The sequence below is a fragment of the Mustela nivalis genome (assembly GCF_964662115.1).
Source record: "Mustela nivalis genome assembly, chromosome: 2".
Taxonomy (NCBI): domain Eukaryota; kingdom Metazoa; phylum Chordata; class Mammalia; order Carnivora; family Mustelidae; genus Mustela; species Mustela nivalis.
This window is the reverse complement of record NC_139021.1, coordinates 145,293,590-145,314,996: the sequence shown is the minus strand read 5'-3', so window position 1 is coordinate 145,314,996 and position 21,407 is coordinate 145,293,590. Positions and strand designations below refer to the sequence as shown.

Sequence of the window (21,407 nt, the reverse complement as noted above, 5' to 3'; positions counted from 1 at the left end):
TTTAATGAACATCTAGTACGTTTACAACGAAACTTTTTAAAATGTTAATATGATTTTAAAAGGAAGAACAGCAACATGACACCTTGAGGGAGTAGCATGCTCAAGGAAAGGTTTTTGTAAACTGAAAAAATCTTAAGCACATTTATACTCTCAAGAACCCTAAAAGAGAGTAAAGCCCTACTCCATTAAGCAGGAAAGAGCAGAAAAATGAAACAAGGTGTTAACTAAGAGGAAGGACAAAAAACATTCCACGGAGATGGAAAGAAAACAGATGACAGAAGTAACCCAATACATTCTGGAAGGAGCTTCCACTGAATGCCTCAAGCTTTTCAGTAAAGGGGGTGGAGAAGTGACAAAACATTTTAAGTGAGTTCCACGAACACTGTGCAGAGGGGGAACACCCAAAAACACGAGTGGAATACTGGTTCTATGAAAGGGTATTCCAAATTTCCACCACTCTTTTGTAAACCCAACCCCTTTCTAGCTCAGAACTGCCCATATTTTTGCTTTAAGTTCAAATATTTAAATAATACTCGTTCACAGACTTTTTATTTCAACTGAAAACAGTGATAAGCATTAAGTTACTTTCTACTGCAATTCAGAGTTGAACTCTCGTGAGTGACAATAGAAGAGTTGTTTTCAACTCAAGTAACAAAACAGCGATCATTTCAAGTACGAGTAACTGCAAAGTGCTCTAAACATAATAAAACTGTTTGCAAAAAGAGGTTTTGTTGTTGCTTTCAAACTCATCCTAAATCTCGCTCTGACAGTTCCTGAACAGCAGAGAAAACCCTGGGTTCAAATCCCAGCTCACCCAGCCAAGCTACTGAACCTCTTTGTGTCTCGGTTTCCTCGCCTAAAAAATGAACACAATAACTAGGGTTATCACAAGGATTAAATGACGTCACACAGGTGAATGCGCCAAGTTCGCACTGTGTACTCAAAAGAGTTTGGTAACCACTTATTTGAAAGAGAAAAACTGCAGCCCCCCGACCAAGTAAAACATCCGAGAGCATAGACGATCGTACAAGTCACAGTCACAAAACGCCAGACCCTTAACACATCGCACATTATTTTTCTTTCCTGACGCAAGCCATTTTTTTTTCCTGCCAAATCTTTCCACTAGGAGTCTGGAAAGACCCGGGGGCGGGGGGGAGGGTGGCGGGGGGTAGGTTACACTCAATCCGGCAGAAAGTTTTCGGAAACTGAAGTGCAGAATCACAACAGACATGGCAGCGGAGGCCGCGCAGGCAACAGGTGAACCTCGGAGAAACCGGGCACCTTCCCGCGGGCAAGTTTTGGGGGGGGGGGGGCCTCGCAGCACCCCTGGCTCTACCACCCCACAGAACATTTTTCCCCCCTCCTTCGCCGAAGCGGAGAGAGACAAATCGCGACTACCAGCCTCGCAGCTCCAGGGCGAGAGAGGTGAGCGCCTTTCCCATTTAAGGATTCAAGAAGCGTCCTCGGAGGCGGCTTTCGCCCACACCGCCTCCCCAAACTCTCCCTGAAACCCGGGGGTGGGGAACAAAAGAGGGGCCGGGCGGCGGGGCCGCCGCGGGGAGCTGCGAGGAGCAGACGTCGGGCGTCCGGGGGGCCGGGGTCTCCGGCGGGGCCGGGCCCGGGCCCGGGATGGGGCTGCCAGGCGGTGGGGCCCAGCGGGCCGCGGCCTGACCCAGCCGGGACGGCGCGGACCCCGCGAGGCGGTCGGGCCGTGTTGCACCCCGCTCGGGCCTCCCGCGCGCGCCCGGCTACCCCGAAACTTCGCCCCGCGTCCGCGCCCGCGCCGGCCTCCCCGCCTTCGCCGGCCTCTCCCGGCGCGCACACGCACTCACAGACTAGCCAACTCACCCGGCCCCCGGGGAACTCATCGTCCAGCCCTCGGCGCGGAGCGGGGTGGGCGCGGCGAGCCGCCGGGGCGCGGCGGGGGCCCGGCTCGGCCTCCGCCCTCGGCGTGCAGCGGCCCCGGCCCGGTCGCCCCTCGCGCGGCCGTGCGATCCTCGTCTCGCGCGGACGGACGCGCCGAAGTCCGAGCCTTCCTGCTCGCTCTCCCCGCCCTCCTCCCTCCTCCTCCGTCGAGCGCCAGCAGGCGGATTCCAATCTCGGCAGCCGCCGCCGCCGCCGACACTCGCACGGGGTGGAGGGTGGGGGGGCCGGCGCGGGCGCGGGGGCCGGGGGGAGGGGCGGGCCTCCGCCGGACTCGGAGCCGCGCGCGCGCACTGGGAAGGCACCCGCCCCGCCCCGGACGCGAAAGGAGCCGAGCGCGCGGCGGAAGCGCCCGAAGGGTCCGCGAGGCCCGGCGCCCCCTTGCCGGCTGCGGGCCCTTGTCCCCGGCAGCGGGGCGCCGGGCTGCCGTTGGGGGGGCTTTCTCCTCCGCGCTTCCGCACCGGCCCCTCCCCACCGAGCAGCCCTCCCGCCGCCGCGGTGGGGCTGGCTCGTCTCCGGGAGCCGCGTCCTACAGACGCCGCGCGCGAGACGCCCACGACGGAGCGCCGTGGAGGGACGCGGGCACCGCCGGCGCGGGCTGCGCGCGGGCCGGGACCTCTGGGACGGGCCGGCCTCCCGGATCCCTTCGCGTGGACCCCTTCTCTGACACACTCTTGTGCTCCACGTGAGCACCAGCACTCACACACCATGGCGAGGACTTGCCAGGTCGTGGTAGTGGTCGTGGTGACAAAGAAAGGAGAGTGCGGCCACACTACATCCATTATCCACCCACCGCGCCCCGGTTCCTGGGCTGGGCTCTCTGCCAGTGTGCCGAAGCCTAGGTAGGCCGGCGCAGGTGGGCGGGCTCCGAGGCAGCTGCGGGGAGACTAGGCATCTCCGCTCCCCCTCCCCCACCCCTCCCCCGCAGCTGGGAGGCCGGGCCGCCCAGGGCCCTGTGACCTGCGAGCCCGTGAACTCCTAAGGCAGAAGAGCGGCGGCGTTAACCCGGGCCAGCTGAAGTCAGCGGACTATAAATATTGCTCCCGCCTCTACCTTGGCTCACTCTTAGGACCTCGTGTGCCCTCCGGAGTCTCATTCCCTCCCTTTGGAAAATGCAATTAATTGTCACTACTTCTCTTCTAGCATTTCTCTCTTTCTTCGGGGAAAATGCTGTTAAACGTATTCAGTATCCTGTATCCGAAGAAAAGAATATAGGCCCCCTTTTAACAACCAAGGGTAACCTTAATCTCTTTGCTCAGTGTTGCAACAGTTATGTATCGGGTTAAATTAAGTCTCTACAAAAGATAACTCTTTTTAAGTCCTTTTATAAAATCACTTTTTCAGCTAGGTAGGAAGAAAAAGAATGTGCCAAGCACTGGAATTTGTTTTTATACGCATTCTCCCTAAAGAGATGTTTAGATTCCAGAGAATTCCCTTTTAATCTTGTTTAAATGTCTAAATTCTTTTACAATCTTGTTTAAAGATTTTTTTTTCTTTTTTCCTTTTACAAACCACGTTTGCCCTTTATGCCTCAGATACCTTCTGTAATTCTAAGGTTTTGTTATTGTTTTTTTTTTTCAACTCCGGCAATTCTCATTTTTTTTTAATGAACTCTTGAGCTGTCTCAGGTTTGAGAGTCAAGAGTTGTAGTATCTTGCTGTGCAGGGAAAATGTATGATAATATGAGTTTTCTTGCATCAACCATGAATTTCCTTTCATCAACTAAAACTCGTCACTTTTTCAAGTTTTCTACATTTCTGCTTTATTTTTAGGGGAAAGGGTGAAGCTTTTACTGAAGGAGAGTCAGACACATTGGCCAAAGAACTCAGTGATGTATGCTGAGCAATGTGTCATGGCAGATAAAATCATGACAAGTGTGTTAAAATACCGTCTGAAGCTTGCTTCAATTTTTAGGCATGTGAGTCAGTCCATGAAATAGACAAGAATTTCAGTTTAAAACTTTAGTACATCAAATTTCTGAAACTAGCAAATCAGTGTTGCCTGGGTTTTGTTATATGCCACTGTAGAAATGATAGCAAAATAGAGGCATCCCGTTATGGTATCTTTGCATCTCTATGGAAGGATCTTCTTTTCAAGTCTTTGGGTTACTTGACATTCTTTTGTTCTCTTTAGATAAAGCACAGGTACTGACCAAGCTTAAAACCTTCCCATTTTCACAGCAGGCACCCTACCTACCTACCACTGAGTAGGGCATGGTGTTCTCTCTGGTTACTGGCATGTGTATGCATGCCAGCTTGTTTCTCCAGTTTGCCCACTAAATGAACAGAGCAGCCAGGAAGCCCAAGGAGACATCTGGACACGTATTGTCTGGCCCCCAAACTCCAGCAACACCTCAAGGTCCAATTTTTTTTTAAGATTTTATTCATTTGACAGAGATCACAAGTAGACAGAGAGAGAGAGGGGAGGAAACAGGCTCAATCCCAGGACCCTGGGATCATGACCTGAGCTGAAGGCAGAAGCTTTAACCCACTGAGCCACACAGGTGCCCCTCAACATCCAATTTTAACATTCTCTAATGTGATGGCTTTCCTTTAAGAACGTTAATAGAATGGCTGGAAGCGACCTTTTCTTCCTCTGCACAGTTTGAGGTGTAGGCCCCAAGAGTGGCAGTTGCATACCCAAATCACATAGCCTTAGTTTGGAATGTAAAATTACCCTTCTGCAGTTCGCAGATCCTCAGACACCTTCCCTGATTGCCTGCCTTACATTAGCACCGACAGCCAATTTTGTTCTCTTTATACCACTTTTTACTAATTGAAATTACCTTGTTTGTTTAGTTATTGGTTTATGGTCTGAGTTTCTCTGCCCTCCACCCACTGAATGTAAACTCCATGAGAGCAAATACCTTGTCCCTCTTATTCTCCGTTCTCTCCTCAGAGAGAGAGAACACAGCAAGTGCTCATACCTGTTAAACACATGAGTGATATAAGAATAGAATTTCCTCTAAGCATTTCTGAACCTTGTCATCAAGACCTAGCTTTTGAGGGTGGCATGGACTATGTTGGAAACAATAAGGGTGGATGAGGGTAACTGGGTTCTGCCATTTTCAGGGAAGGCAATAGTTTTGATTGATTCAAGTTAATCCATCCAAAGTCATTTCTTGTTGTAAAGATTTTGTGAAGCAAAGGCAGCCCTCAGGCTCTGGATATGGAGGTAAGTTAGAGCCCAGTAAGGAGGAACTACTGAAGGAATGCCCTTGGCAGGGTGATACTTTAGGTTAGCTTAAAACCCAGTGTTAAATGGACAAAAGCATTGTAAAAGGTAGAGGAAATAGCTACATTTCTCAGCATGGCCACTAATACATTATTCTACTGGTTAGTAATACCCTGTTATGGTTTAGAAGGAACAAACCAAAACAAATTGTGTTTAAGAAAAAATCAGTGCATAAAATAAAGTTCAAAAAATCTGCATTTGTTCTTTTCTTTGTAATGGATTTCTTTCCTTTTTATTTTTCCTTCTGTTTTTACTTCTCAGTTACTTACTCCTTTTCCCATTTCCATTTCTCTTTGCTTCAGAGCACTTGTTTACTATGATTCAAAGATGGTTTACTGAAGCTCTTGCTGCAAAGTAGCCACTGCGTGGTCCTCCCTAGCCCACAGTCACTGGAGTCCTCTCCCTGCTATCTGTATACCCCTTAAAACTGAACCTAATCCTTTCTTGGCCTTGTGGCAGGAAGAGTCTCAGAGCTCCTGTCCCAAGCCAGAACCCAGCCTCCTGCTACGTTTGCTACTTAACGTGGGGAGCCTCAACCTTGGCTTCTTTCTTTGAACTGACTCACAGCCTCTTTCTTATGCTTGAAGCCCTGGCCTGTTAACCTGTGTGGAACCTGATTTTTCCCTGCCTGTTCTCCGGACTCTGCTCTCTAGAGTCAGCCCCAGCCCTGCAGTACACTCTGCTGTGCACTCTTACCCTTGGTAGCAACACTTATCAACCTCTGGCTCTTCGTTTCTAGATTCTCTGCCTGTATTCTATCCATCTGTCAGGCCTCCTTTCCCCATAACCTCAAGTTGGGCATCCTGATGCCTGCTGCTCTCCTGGACTACCACCTGTTGTTTACTCACAGCTCTGTGACTATCAGGTACTGCCTAGAGGGCTAGAATTCCTCCCACCGAACACCTGGAGCTGGGGCCTCCCCACCCCAGCCCACAGTAAACCCTTTACTTCTCCATTCTTAGCAGTCCCCCACCCTGCCTTTCCCTTTCCTGAGGGCAGTGGGTTTATGGCTTAGAATACTTTATTTGTTAACCAGATAAAAACAAAACAACTAAATATTTTTTATGTGTGCATATATATGTGTGTGTATGTATTGCTTTTATCAAGTTAATGAATAATCAAAGTATAACAGATGTGTGTGTATGTGTGTGTGTGTATCTTCGTAAATGTAAAAACCCACACCTGATTCTTCTTACTACTCCTCAACGTTGGTTCTATTCAAGAATTCCTTTGGGACGAGTGGCCCAGAAATGTCCGCATCTGGAGCTGAGTATGATGACCTTGTGAATGACTAGACAAAGGAAGACGAGGTGTCGGGAATGAGGATTCAGACCGATAACTGGGGAAGTACAGTCCTGGATCAGGAATGCTGAGTCATACTGTACCTACTGGTTGTGGTCTACGCAGTAATCCAGATGTCTTCCAAGGTATGGTGTGGTGCCACCAATGTGACCAGGCATACTAGTTTATACACCACACATGTTGGTGCCTATCCACGCCCTGGGGGACAGAAACTATCTTATTTTCACTCCACTATATCCCTAGGATTTAGCATACTGCCTGGCACACCAGTAGGTGGTTAGTTAATACTTATTGAATGAATGAATGAATGAATGAACGAACCAACTAGGCATTTTATTGGACTCCTATCCCTAAATAAATGAAGGAATGGATGGATGAACTAGGCATTTTCTTGGACTCCTCTCAAACTTAAAATCTAGTAAAAAAATAATTCCTTCATTTGATATTTGCTTCTGAGTCAGGATTTATTGCCCTTTAAAGAGTTGATATTTCAGTTTGTTCTCTATGGATAGTTTGCCCTCAGTCGTTTATTTTGATCAACAAAGACAGGGTTATATCCTTGACTTTAAATTTTAACAACTGTTTTTCAATAAATAAAACTTGAATTCTAGAGTTCTATATGCTCTTTAAAACAACTTCCACACTTCTTTCATGCAGAAGCAGAATCATATAGATAGTCAACCAGGAACCAATACCTGTCAGTGTTTCTATAAAAATGTAGATTATTTTACATTTAGTTTGCTATGCACCTTAACACCTGTCTTCTTCACTGTCTACCAGAATTAGTTACTAAGTATCCTCCTAATGGTCATTCCCTCTTTAACTGATCTTGCTCAGTTTTTCCAGATTTCTCTTTTTTTTTTTCATTTTTATAAAAGATTGTATTTGTTTATTTGAGAGAGAGAATGTGTGTGTGTGCACAAGCAGGAGGAGAGGAGCAGAGGGAGAGGGAGAAGCAGGCTCCCCATCAAGCAGGGAGGCTGACTCAGGGCCTAATCCCAAGACCCTGAGACCATGACCCAGGCCAAAGGCAGATGCTTAACTGACTGAGCCACACAGGCACCCAGGCACCCTCCACCTGGCCCTATTGAATAACAGAAAAGTACGACTCGAGCTGCAGGCTGGGAGCCTTATCCCTGGCTTGCTTCAAGAATTTACTTTTTAGGGTGCCTGGGTGGCTTAGTCGTTAACCGTCTGCCTTCAGCTCAGGTCATGATCCCAGTGTCTCCCTCTCCAGCAGCCCTCTGCTTGTGTTCCCTCTCTTGTTGTTTCTTTCTGTTGAATAAATAAATAAATAAGAATCCACTGTTTTATTGTTTAACATTATGTATTTTATATAATGTTCATTATAATATTATATATTTCATATCATGTTACTGTAACATATATATGTAACATTTTATTGTATAACATTATGTACTTTATACCTTTCAGGGCATTTGAGGGAAATGAAAGCAGCAGGATGAGTATTTGTCAGAATTAAGTCAGTTAGAATCCCATGTAAGGTGTATAATTAATCAAAATTTTTATTTATTTGATCAAGGTAGATGTTCTTTTGAATAACAAAAGTCTTTCATTGTTATACTTTCAAAATTCAAAGACAATAAAACGTCCAATAATGCGCTTTTAAGAACTGATGAAATACGATGTATTTTAATGCTTCTAAAAAGCAAAACAACACAACCCAGGCCAGTAGTTTGAAATGTTGAGTTTCTAGGTTTTTGACATCTATTCGTATTTTTTGTTATGCACAATCCTCGAATAGCCACACTATGAATGTTAACCACAAAAGCAGAAACAGTACAGTTCAACTTCATATAAACATGGAAAACAAACAAAAGTGAATAACTTAAGATTCAGTCACAAAGTTTAGAAGAAACACTAGCATGAAGTCACATGCGTGGATTATATTACAGATAAAAAATTAACTTTTGACAGTTGCTTATACTGAAAACATGCCATGACCAGAAGAATTGCAACGTGGTTTTTACCCAGGTTTTTGTCTTTGGAAAGTCAAACTAAACAATCAGAAAAACCTCAGCCGTGCAGTAGAATGACTGTACATCTATCCCGGAAGCTGAACAATAGTGCTTGTTGCTTATGGGGCCATCAGGAAAAGCCAGCTGTGGATTTCTTTCTAGTACAATTAATTGCTTCCGCTGTATATAAAATTGAAAGAATTGGGTGCTTTAGTGCGGAAAAAGGATATCCTGCTACACTGCTCCTATTTCCTCACAAAGGCTATTAGCGAGCCTTTCGCCATTAATTCACATGCATTGGATTATCCTGTGATGAAAGACCGAAAGGCTTTTCATTTTTATAGTCTCTTATCTCCTATTTATTTGGCACCTCTCTGGAGATACCTGCTCTTCTCCCAAGACTGGTTAATTGCTAGGATGTCAGAAGGTAGCTAATGACTGACTTCCTTTTCAGAGAGTAATTGTGAGCCCGTCTCCATATTTTTTTCTTGGAGTGGCCTTTCTCATTGCTGAGAAGGTATTCGGAGCTACGTCATTGTTTGAAATGGCAGATACAGCACTCTAAAGCCGAGTTTCAATCCCTGCCCACTGTACACTCTGAGACCAGCAAGTAACCCCTTTATAAATCATCTGTGTGGACTTGAACCACCCCATAAATAGTCACTTGCTGGTGTGACTACGTAAGTTTTAAATTATTTAAAAGTAAATAAGGGGCGCCTGGGTGGCTCAGTGGGTTAAGCCTCTGCCTTCGGCTCAGGTCATGATCCCAGGGTCCTGGGATCGAGAGCCATTGGGCTCTCTGCTTCCCTTCCTCTCTCTCTGCCTGCCTCTCTGCCTGCCTCTCTGCCTACTTGTGATCTCTCTCTCTGTCAAATAAATAAATAAAATCTTTAAAAAAATAAAAGTAAATAAAACTCAATTTCTCAATCTAGGCACACTAGTGCTCAATAGCCGCATCTCGGAAGAGTGTGGATATAGAACATTTCCATCATCACAGAAAGTTCTGTTGGACAGTGATGGTAGAGACCATGACCTGCTCAGCTCAGGCCTTGTAACAGTATCTGAGCCCATCTCCTAAATTGATTCTTTCCCCGTTTCTGTTCTCACCATTCAAAACAAATGGTAGAAAGACTACTTTTAGGGATCATTTCTTACTCTGTTTTTGTTCTTTTTTTTTTTTTTTTTTTTTTTTACAGATCTTATTTATTTACTTGAGAGAGAGAGAGAGCCTGAGAGGGGAGAGAGTCAGAGGGAGTGGCAGACTCCCCGCCAAGCAGGGAGCCCGATGTGGGACTCGATCTGGGGACTCCAGGATCACCAACTGTGCGGAAGGCAGTCTCCCAACCAACTGAGCCACCCACGTGCCCCCCCCCCTCCCGGGATCATTTCTATGGTTTGCTACTAGGGAAGTTTTTGTGAATTTGCAAAGCACCAGAAATAGAGAACTGCTGTTCAATAGGAATAAAATTATGGTTATATAAGAGGGACTCTTGCCACATTACAATAAATAAACTTAAAGATTTTTAAATAGTATAAAATAAAATGTAGAAAATAGGCCAAAATACTAATTGTGATTGTCTCCAGATAGTAGGACTAGGATTACTTTTTTCTTCTTCCTATTTATACGTGTTTTTTGGATTTTATTAAATACATATTGCTTTCTTAGTTAAAAAAAAAAAATTTAAGGTACATAAACCCATTCATTTCTTTTATCACCAATTTCAGACTAAGGAAATTTTATCCAGTCTATGTGTCTAAGAGAGAAGTAGTCATTCTGAGCAACTGTTTCTTAAAATATGACCCTCAGCCACCAGCTTTTAGTTCATGGATAGATCGGTATTCCCTTCGATCCTAGCCTGAAAAGCAGAGAACCTGCGTATGGAGAGTCCTAGAGCCCTGTTAAATAGAATCACAGGACATCTCTCTGGAGGAGATGGCTCTGCATCACCAGCACTCTCCTCCCCAATTTGTTGACTGCTTTGCATTTGTAGACGCCGGTGCAGAGACTGGGGATCAAGACCTCACAGGTTCAGGAGGCTCATGAGGCTGGAGAAGGCTCTGGTTTAACCACTGAGAAGAGAAGCATAAAAAGAAGTCCTCGTTTCCTAAAAGTTCAGGCATGACCATACAGGTTTAATTAGGAACAGCCAGCTGTTTACAGCAAATTATAAACTGTGTAAAGCAGACCTCAGTGGACACGCCCAAGGATGTTCCATGAACCCTTCCTTCCCCAAGTCCGGATTCAGCAGATCTGGCTTGGCGAGGTAGGGTGCTGCAATGACAGTCAGAGGAGTAGCCCAGAAGTCCTCTTCCAGAACTTTCTATGACCAAAGGAGATGGCCAAATCGCTTATGGAAAACGTCTTTTTCTTTCCTTTTGTCTTTAAAACTTGAAGTCAATCCACTGTTCTCTTGACTGCCTCTGCACCCACCCGGTAGACAGACACTTCAGAACAGGCTAAACAATACGATGCAGTGGGAAGAACATCAACTTTGGAGTAAAAATTCTGGCTGAACTTCCTAATTTTTGACCTTGTGTGGACTTTGTCAACCTCTCTAAATCCCAATCTCTTCATCTATAAAATGGGGATAAATAAATAAATAAAATCTAGTGAGACAAATGTGAAAGTTAAATGAGAATATATGGGAAACAGTTGGCATAGAGTCGATGCTCAATTAATTCTCGTTACCTTTCCTTTTCCTTCTAGAAAGTGATTGGTCCATCAGTGTTTATGTTGAGGGGGAAAGAAAACAAACTATAAAACTCCTAATGAGCCTTACTTCAAATACAGCCCAGTGCCATTCAGTAATTAGTATGTAAGTTCTGGTTCAGCTTGGGCTGGGCTCCAGTTCTTCGTTCCAGCCTTAGCTCAGGAATTTCCTTCTCTAGAAACCCTTTGCTGCCCATTCCCAGGCTGAGTTAGTGCCTGATTAGTCCTGTGGCACCTCAAGCTTATTTCTGAAAATCTGGATCCCAAACTCAATCAGTTTCTTATGTATTCGATGCCTACTTTTCTTCAGGGCCTCCTGAACCTACCGTCACCGAAAAGTCGCAAGTATGGAAGGAGACTCTGTAGGGGTCTCCGTGGCGATGACCACAGCAGAACAGAATTGTCCTCACTATTGGCCTTCTGTCTTGGACCACAGGCACACCCTGGATGCCTTGCACCCATTCTGCAAATGCAAGGAGCCTCTGTCATTCAAAGCGCTTCATCAGAAATAAAAGATAAGACCTTTGTCCACGGGTTCTCCCTTGAATCTGAAAATTATTTTGAAATCGTCTATTTATACCTACTTTTATGCATCAATGAGACCTTGAGTCAGGCTTAGATAAGGGGACACCTGATTTGCAAGTGGAAATGCAGCCCTAAGAATTTACTTAGTGAAATCTTTTGGTTTTTAAAATAAGATTTGTATGTGAGAAAAGGAACTCAGCTCCCAGCTAAGCTGCATCAACATGGCATCCTTTTGCCGTTTCAGTTCTAAATTTCATCAGTATCCTGCCTCGCTATAGATGGAGGGAAATGATAATCCAAGGCGTGTGCTGCTGTGGAAAAGTATTCAGAGTTTTCACAGTTTGACTAACCCATAAATGCACTCCAAATAGCCATTGTTTATAGCTGTTTCTTGTGTAAACAGGTGAGAAAGAAATCATTGAAATAAGCAGTCAATTATTAAGTAATGGGGAAATGCAAGAGTGTGGTGGAAGGACCAAGGATGGAATGCTGGCTCCCAGGATGGCCGAGAAGAGAAGGTAAGTCTGTGACAGGTTAAGAGGCTATAGAAATCCACATTGCTAGTGCGTGGGGTCCTGTATGCAGTTAGTGTGGGCGCTACTGAGTGGTCATGGGAAGCCATTTACAAATGTTAAGCAAGACCATTAACTGATGGCCAGATTTATTTTTGAAGAGATATGTGGGCGGTGGGTTAGTGGTAGATGGGCAGCCAAAAGGAGACAAGGTCAGGAAGCTGGGGAGATACCTAGAAAAGAGATGTTTGGAGGCAGGAAAGGTCCTGAGGGGGAGCGAAAGGAACAGTTCCCAGACAGATCAGGAAATAAATATGGCGGCCTGTGGTAACTCTTGTCAGAAGGAGCAGTGGTAGGAGAAGACAGACACATAGGATGACTCCCAGATTTCCAGTTTCAATGACCGGGTGGGACCTGCCATGCCCTGAATGAAACGATACGAGAGGAGAAGCAGGTTGGGGGTAGAGCAGTAAACTCAGTCAGCATCAGGTCCAGAATTCCTACACAGAAGAGGTGCAAACAGCAGGGTTATGGGACTGGTGACGAAACTATGTTAACAAAAATCGGCACTCTTTCTGTTCGGATGGGGTGGCATGGGTAAGACAAGTGGCAAATGGTGGGGGCTTTAGCTCCTCCCACCATCCTGAATCCAGCATGGGCATTGTATTGGTTGCAAGAGACAGAAACCCAATGGAAGCAAGCTCAAGGATCAAGGGGAAATTTATTACATCAAGAAAGAGATAGGTGTGGCGCCTCGGGAATGACTAGATCCAGGAGCCTTCATGTTGGCAGAACACTTCCTCCTCCTCATTTCTAATCTTTGCTTCTCAGTATCTGTTGGCTTCTCTCTCTCCTATAGCAGACAGACTTTCTCTGCACAGGAGGGAACACAGGGCTTTTGGACTAACATTCTTCCAGCTTGGCCACCAGTAAGAGAAAAAACTATCCATTTCCAAGCTCCAGGTTTAACAAAATCTCAGGGAAATGTTCTAACTGTTCTGGTTTGGTTACAAACCCACTTCCTGAACCAACCACTGTACCTCAAGGTACTAAGAGAAAAGATGGGAAGAACCCAGCCATGGCCATTCCTCCAGCCTATGAAATAGGCTGACTTGGAGATGGCTGTAGGATATCCAGGAGAGACAGTAAAGAAAATCTGGATATGTGAGCCTGAGGATCTCAGGAGAGCTGTACATGGAAGACATAGATGTCGAATAATTCAGCAAAGTAGTTGACAGCCTTGACAAAATTCATGGCAGAATTTATGCCACAAGCTCAATAAACACATTAACTTGGGATCATTATTACTTAGATTACCCTTATTATGTATTCTGTAGAGCTTTATTTATTTAAGTTAATCTATTTTTTTTTTCGAAATTTTTATTTATTTATTTCACAGATAGAGATCACAAGTAGGCAGACAGGCAGGCAGAGAGGAGGAAGCAGGCTCCCTGCTGCGCAGAGAGCCCAATGCGGGGCTCGATCCCAGGACCCTGAGATCATGACCCGAGACGAAGGCAGAGGCTTTAACCCACTGAGCCACCCAGGCGCCCCTTAAGTTAATCTATTTTTATTTATTTTTTTTAAGAGTATTTATTTATTTATTTGTCAGTGATAGAGGGAGAGAGAGCGAGCAAGCACAGGCAGACAGAGAGGCAGGCAGAGGCAGAGGGAGAAGCAGGCTCCCTGCCGAGCAAGGAGCCCGATGTGGGACTCGATCCCAGAATGCTGGGATCATGACCTGAGCCGAAGGCAGCCGCTTAACCAACTGAGCCACCCAGGCGTCCCAAGTTAATCTCTTTTTAAAAAATAATCTCTACACCCATTTGGGGGCTCTAACCCATGACCCCGAGGTCAAGAGTCACATGCTCTTCAAACTGAGCCAGCCAGGTGCCCCTATAGAGGTTTAAGTAGGATCAAACAGTAAAGTTCATAGTTAAAACATAAATTGTTTTTTAAAAAAAGAAAATCTTAGAACAGTATATATAGTATGATTCCAACTAAGTAAAACCTAATGTGTGTGTGCAGTTTGTGTGGGTGCGTATACAAGCATGGGTCTGTTTCCCAGATTTCAGAAAACAATGTGAGCTATAGCTACACAGATCTGTTTCCCCAACGTTAGACAACTGTATGAAACTAGTTTTGCCATTTCATCCGAAACTGCTTGATGAACAGTTTCAATTTTTTTTTTCAGGTGAGAGAGCACACTTGAGCAGGGGGAGGAGGGCAGGGCAGAGAAAGAGGAGACAGAAAATCTTGAGCAGGCTCCACACCCAGCATGGAGCCCCAAACGGGGCTTTATCTCACGACCCTGAGCCGAAATCAAGAGTCTGCCACTTAACGGAGCCACCTAGGCACCCCAGGGAAAGTAAAATTTATTCTTCTATCAAAAATGGAAATTCTTGGGATCCTGCGGTGGCTCAGGCAGCTAAGCATCTGCCTTCGGCTCAGATCATGATTTCAGGGTTCTCAGATTGAGTCCTTGCTCGGCAGGGAGCCTGCTTCTCCCTCTGCCCCTCCCCGTGCTGCTTGTGCTTGCACGCTCTCTCTCTCTCTCTCAAATAAATAAATAAAATCTTTTTTTTTTTTAAAGTGGAGTTCTTGGATTCAAATATTTATCTCCTTTCAACTGGCAGGAATTTGACAGCATTATGTGGCATGTCTTACTGAGACCTACAATGTCCTCTGTGCTCCTCGCCTCCTCTCTTACTGCCCTCTCCTTAGTTGTACTTTCAAGCCTGGGCCTTCCCTGTGCCAAAATCCTTCCCTTAAAGCCTCCACATGTATTTTTCCCTCCTTCTGAAACACTCTATCTCCAACTTTGGTATGGTTGGTTTCTTCTCATCATTCAGACCTCCCTCAGCCCGAATATTATCTCCAAGAAGGTCTTCCCTGACTACCCAGCCAAAAGTAGCTTACTTTGCCCCCAACACCACGCTCTTGTTTTATTTTCCTGTAGCACTCACTGCCTCAAATTATACTGATGATGTATACCAGCTTCTTGCTCGTCTTGTCCCTGAAAGTGAAAGCAGGAAACCTTGTCTGGATTGTACACCCTTCATCCCTAAACCAGAGCCCAGCCACTTACTGAATATTTGTTGAATGAAAAGATATATTGCTGGAATATTTTTCAGCACTATAAAGGAATGAGGCGTCAAGCCATAAAAAGACCTAGAGGAAACTTAAATGCATATTACTAAGTGAACGAAGCCAACAGCCTACAAAGGCTACATACTGTGTGATTCCAACTCTATGACAGTCCGGAAAAGGCAAAACTATGGAGACAGTAAACAGATCAGTGGTTGTCAGGGGCTAGGGGAGAGGAAGAGGTGAGTAGGTACAGCACAGAAGGCTTTTTTTTTTTTTTTAAGATTTTATTTATTTATTTGACAGAGAGAGATCACAAGTAGGCAGAGAGGCAGAGAGAGAGGTGGTGCTGAGCAGAGAGCCTGATGTGGGGCTTGGTCCCAGGACCCTGAGATCATGACCTGAGCCGAAGGCAGAGGCTTAACCCACTGAGTCACCCAGGCACCCCAACACAGAATGCTTTTACTGCAACTCTGTATGACGTTGGGATGTCATCATACATTTGCTCAAACCCAAGGCATATGAGTGTGTCAAACCCACTAAGAGTGAACCCTAATGTAACCTGTGGACTTTGGGTGATAATGACACCTCAGTAGGGGTTCAGCAATTGTAATGAACGTCCCACTCTGGTGGGGGTTGCTGATAATGGGGGAGGCTATGTGTGAGTTGGAGCAAGGAGAATCTGGGCCACCTGTGTACCTTCTGCTCAATTTTGCTGTGAACCTAAAACTGCTCTGAAAATTAAATCTGTTAAAAAACAACAGCAACATACATTGCCCAAGTTGTTGATTTGATTGAAGTGTGTGAGTGGAACATGGAGAGAAATTCTTAACTGGGTCAGGATTGTCCTGGGAAAGCTAGAACCTGGAAAGCCTAAACCCAAACTTTAAGAGGTGTTTCAAAATTGGAATTCCATATTCTGTGCTAAGTTAAATGAAGCAAGTTTCTTTACTGGGGACCGGGCACTAGTGCAGCTCACGTATGTATACCGTGACTCTCTAGAATGAACAGTGTATGCAGCCCTTTCCTATGATTTGATCCAGAACCTGTTCTTTGTGCCACATCTCTGTCATGCAGAAGCCTGAGTCCGGATGAATGCCAGTGGTTAGCCTGGAGAGTGGCTTCCAATAGTCAGCTGTTTCGCCTCAGGACTAGTCCAACATAAGTTAGTTATTATCTTGTTTTGCAGATTCCAAACCCCTAGAATCTAAGTTCCGTGAGAAGAGCGGTTTTTGTTTGTTTTATTTACTATTATTTTCCCAGTGTCCAGACCAGCACCTGAATAGAGCAGGTGCTCAATAAATATCAGTTGAAAGAAAGAATGAATGAACAAATGAATAAACAAATTTGCTTCTGTGAAAAGGGCAGAGATTCTAGCACAAGGTTATTCTACCAAATTTTCATCCAGGTGGTTCATATTTCCCAGGTCCTTGTGTAATATTTATTCTTGCTTCAAGTTTTCCCAAAGCATTTTTTTCTGAATGGACACATTGAAGGAGTTAAGAAAATCAAGGAATGTGGTACAAAAACAATGAATACTGTTACGCTGAAAAGAAATTTTAAAAAAAGAAAAGAAAATCAAGGAAGAGTGAGGACCTTGGGCTCAGTTCTCACCTACTCCATTGGTGATAATGGTCACTAACATTTGTGTTGTAATTTCTAACAAAAGCTATTGCATTTAGCTCTCAAAACACCTGGGAGGCAGGTGTCAGTACCTTCACTCTCAGAAGGGATGAGAGTTGGTCTGCCAATATCACCCTATTGATATTAGATCACCTTGATCTAAGCCCTGGTCTTAACATGTCAAAGTCCATGTTCAGTGCATGGTCCCCAGCTGCTTCCCCAGAAGACCGAATGTACTGGGAAGCTATTTCCCCTTTCTCGGTTTCCACATCTGGAAAGTGCCCAGGGGATTTCTTAGATTCCTTCCAACTTTACATTCTATGACTCTATGAGACTCCTTTTTTTTTTTTCTTTTTCTCCATCTAAATTGCTACAGCTTTGAAAAGTGCTAAAATAATATCTTATTCCTTCTTGCAATCGCACAGCTCTTTGAAAATCTGATTGAGGTACTAAAAAAATCAAATAAATTATAAACATTTTCTCTTTCTTTTCAAGTAATGCCTGAAAACAGAATACCTTAACAAAGAGGGAATTGAGGCGCCTGGATGGCTCAGTGGGTTAAAGCCTCTGCCTTCGGCTCAGGTCTTGATCCCAGGGTCCTGGGATCGAGCCCCACATCGGGCTCTCTGCTTGGCGGGGAGCCTGCTTCCTCCTCTCTCTCTGCCTGCCTCTCTGCCTACTTGTAATCTCTGTCTGTCGGATAAGTAAATAAAATCATTAAAAAAAAAAAAAAACAGGGGCGCCTGGGTGGCTCAGTGGGTTAAGCCTCTGCCTTCAGCTCAGGTCATGATTTCAGTGTCCTGGGATCAAGCCCCACATCGAGCTCTCTACTTGGCTGGGAGCCTGCTTCCTCCTCTCTCTCTGCCTGCCTCTCTGCCTACTTGGGATCTCTGTCTGTCAAATAAATAAATAAAATCTTTAAAAACAAAACAAAACAAAAAAAACAAAGAGGGAATTGGTTTCGTTAAGCATAGTATCCTCAGAAGGGTCTTCCTTATTAAAAAAGAAAAAAAGTGCCATGAGAGGGTTTTTCTGTGGGCTTATTTCAAAACAAAAGACATGGAAGAAAATATACCAACTTTTCTGGAAATGGAGCCATTTAGAACAGAATAAAAATAAATAAATCCGAAATATTTAATCACCTAGTAGCTAAATAAATAAACTTTTCCAAAAAGAAAAGGCAAAGCCTGGTCTTCACTTTATTATTTACCTGATCAATTCCCTTTGTATGCAAAACATTTGTATTATTCACATATCCTTGTCTGTTTAAACAAAGCAATTAAACTGCTGTTGAACCACACACCCAACAGAGCAAGTGAGTTATTTGTGCTTCTTCTCTGTAGGACATTTTGTTTTGCCTTAAACTTTTTTTTTCATCTGTATGGAAATAATCTAGTTTTGGTGTCATGTGAAAAAACTTTACACAGAAATATCTGTATTTGCTCATCCCTTTTTAGGTTTTATTGTGCTAAAAAGTAGAATTCACACAAGCAAAAACAAAACAAAACAAAACAAAACAAAAAACCCCAAACCAAACAAACATGCAAAATATTTTTGTGCACACCTCTATCACACTACTTTCCACTTTTGAAATCTTGAAGAAAAAAAAAAAAATCCCAAAGCAAAAGTACCTGAGTTGAAAAGCTAACATTATAAAAGCTAGATTCCTAACACAAACACTGCAGACATAAATCACTCCATTGCAAAATTTATAAGTGTTTATAAGTGTTAAATAAGCATCAAAAATGAAGACACCAGAACTGTAGATCCAAAGGGTACTCCCCACCAGGAACTATTAGAAATTGTTTGGTGTCCTAGGACAGCCCTGATGTTAACTTGAAATAGATACAACCTTATCCTCAAAGCTACGCCAAACTTGCAAACACCGAGGGAACCCCATATTCAAAACTATCCTCTTCTCCTACTACCTTTAAAATGATTTTTGTGTATGTGTTTCGGTAAATTAAAGAGTCTCTCAGAAGCGACACTCGCTCTCTCTGAGATGTAGAAAAACCGATTCAGTAAATGACCATGATGAAGTCCTTCTTTGAGATGTTTCACTTTTCCTTTTAATGATCATGTACTTTTTGAATGATCGCACGGGCATGTGTGCGTCCATTTGCGCCTAACCCCTTTTAAAAGATATTTTTGGAAACTTAACCCTTGGGAACTGTTTTTCCTTTCCTCTAGACCAATCCCTGAAAACGTGTTTTTGTTTTCATTTTTGCTTTAAGAGAAAGCAAGAGCTTTTTTGTACAAGCAACAACCTCCTTATCCCTGTATATTTGAACTTTCCAAAAATAACAGAATGCTCCAAGGTACTTGTTTGCAACTCCTGAAAAATCTCCAGTCACTCCCAGCAGATTCTACTGTCTGGTACTTTAGATTCACTTTCTTACTGCACAACAGGTAAAGAAGGGCCCGGTGGTAGGAGCACAATTATGTACGAGACACAGCTTCACCCTTGGAAAAAAAACAGGGGCCTCCTGCTAGGGACGCATCCTGCTGCTTCTTTCTCCTTCAAGGAGAAGGAACACACTCAGGGAGAAAGACAGTCCCCTGGAAGCCTCAGTTCTCAGAAGAAAAAAAAATGTTCTAATGCATTCTCATAAAACATGCAAAGAGAAAAATCCAAAACAGGAGTGAGGAGAGAGTAGCAGTGAGTTGGAAGAGTGCCTAACTATATTGTGTTCAAGTGAGAAACACCCCCTCAGACTGCCTGCTTCCATGCCTTGTTCCATGAGCGTAATGACAGTGCTTCCTGAAGGGAAAGAGAATGTACCATTTCCAGGCTCAGAAACCAAGCTTCTCTCTTTGTCACCTAACAGCTTTAAAATGCTTTCTTAACTCAAACTATCACTAATGTTTAAAGAAGTTTGAAGACCCAAGACTATTTCAATAAGTACTTAAACAAGTTCTAGATCAACTCAGCTTATCCATTGTCAAACTATAGGCCCGAATGGCAAATGAGTACCGTATCAGTCCCTCTTCTCCTCCACCCCGGCACGTAATCAGTGCACTGCGTTGAAAGGAACCCTTGAGAAGCCTGGTGCAGGTCTGAGGTGGGAGGTGCTGCCAACACTGGTGCTCTTACTGAGGCTGACAGAAAGTAACGCTCCTCTCCCCATGCAGAGTTCGGGCATATTCCCAGCCTAGTCTGCCATCCTGTTTCAGACACCATCTCTCTCTTCTTGTCCACAGGTCATCACGCCTGTTGGGGGAAGGGGTGCTGAGGAAGACTTCATAAGTGAGCCATCTCAGGATTGGGAGAGAAAAACATGCATAAGCCTGGACATTCACGCTCACGAACTTCATAAAGCAAAACAAAGGCTAGACACAACCCAGAGTCGCTTTAAAATCTCCTCTCACACACAGCAAAGCAAAACTGGAAAAACCCAATTCCACTTTCCCATCACAATTCAAAAAGGAGCTCAACCTTCTGGGGACATAGGATGTCTTAGACGTGAGCCAGAGCCCTTCCTAAAGCCCTGTCAACCGCCCCGCGGCTCCCAGAAGGCACCTCCTAGACGCCTGGACTCCCTCAGAACGCTCAACTCTGTTCCAGGTCTGAAGTCTGATGCGCAGAGGTGGCTCCGTGACGCTAGTAACGGAATAACACTTCCTTTTTTGGCGAGGAAAGCCCAATCGGTCTCAGCTAACAAGCCCTCAGCTATGGCTCTAAAAATACCCCACAACGAGTACTGTTTGGCACTTGGGTCTGCTTGCCAGACAAGCTCTAGAGAACTCCACAGCACACTCCAGAGTCTCCAACAGCACCCTGAGCTCTGTCCCTGCTCTGGTGACCTCAGGGAAGGGTGTCGCTTCGAGAACATGACTTTTTTTGTTTTTCACTTTGGAGTTCTTGGAATTCTGTTCTGAACATTTGAATTACCACTCCAGCCTTGGATTAATTACTAGCTTGGTTGAGGAATCTTCATTTGGCTTCTAGTCTGAACTATGCAAATACACGATCTGTGTGCAGAAGGAAGGACTAAAATTATACTTCAAAAGGGCTCAGTAGCTTCCTGTCTTCCTCCTTTCCCCCAAAAGAAACATCAGCCTCCTTGAATCCTTTGTTGCCAGCGGCAGGAGCGGCTCCCGGCCTGTCCGCATCAGACGCTCCGGGCTCCCTACACGTTGATGGCGTGTGCGTGCTTCTTACACAGGGGTCTGTCCTTCTTGGAGTAGAAAGGCTGCCCCTCCAGATTCACGTGGCAGACCTGAGACAGAGGAAATGGACAGGCATGAGGCGGGGCCTAGCTTTCCCCACCACAAATGCTTAATGATGTAAGCAGAGTGGACAGTCGAACTACATAACATTTAAGACTCCCAAAGAGGAACACAGAACTAAACTCAAATGAAACAAAATGGAACACACAAAAAAATATACAAGATGAAGATGATCGATGGATGCTATCCAAAGTTTACAAGAAAATAGTACAAAACCATGAGTCAATATCCACGGGCGTGATTAACATCCAAGAAAATACCATTAGGAAACTAACAAAACAT

At 44.6% G+C, this 21,407-nt stretch overlaps 2 protein-coding genes and 1 long non-coding RNA gene across 10 annotated transcripts in view; 1 reads left to right on the top strand and 2 right to left on the bottom strand.

The window, feature by feature from the left end:
* The window catches only part of BMPR1A (bone morphogenetic protein receptor type 1A), a 137,961-nt gene extending 135,830 nt beyond the window's left edge, over window positions 1-2,131 (bottom strand). The window contains exon 1 of one of the 2 annotated variants that reach the window (XM_082718018.1): window positions 1,849-2,131. The gene's annotated coding sequence lies outside the window, so the exon portion shown is untranslated. The remainder of the gene's footprint in view (window positions 1-1,848) is intronic. The other variant, XM_082718019.1, reaches the window with a different exon arrangement.
* Window positions 725-11,682, top strand: LOC309856686. Its single transcript, XR_014307321.1, has 2 exons — window positions 725-1,425; window positions 11,459-11,682. It is a non-coding gene; the product is annotated as an uncharacterized lncRNA (long non-coding RNA).
* Window positions 11,683-18,329: 6,647 nt separating this feature from the next.
* Window positions 18,330-21,407, bottom strand: part of LDB3 (LIM domain binding 3) — a 59,761-nt gene continuing 56,683 nt past the window's right edge. For all 7 annotated transcript variants that reach the window (XM_082719392.1, XM_082719391.1, XM_082719396.1 and 4 more), the window contains one exon: window positions 18,330-21,115. In XM_082719392.1, coding sequence (XP_082575518.1) covers window positions 21,026-21,115 — 90 coding nt within the window. In that variant the 3' untranslated portion in view covers window positions 18,330-21,025. The remainder of the gene's footprint in view (window positions 21,116-21,407) is intronic.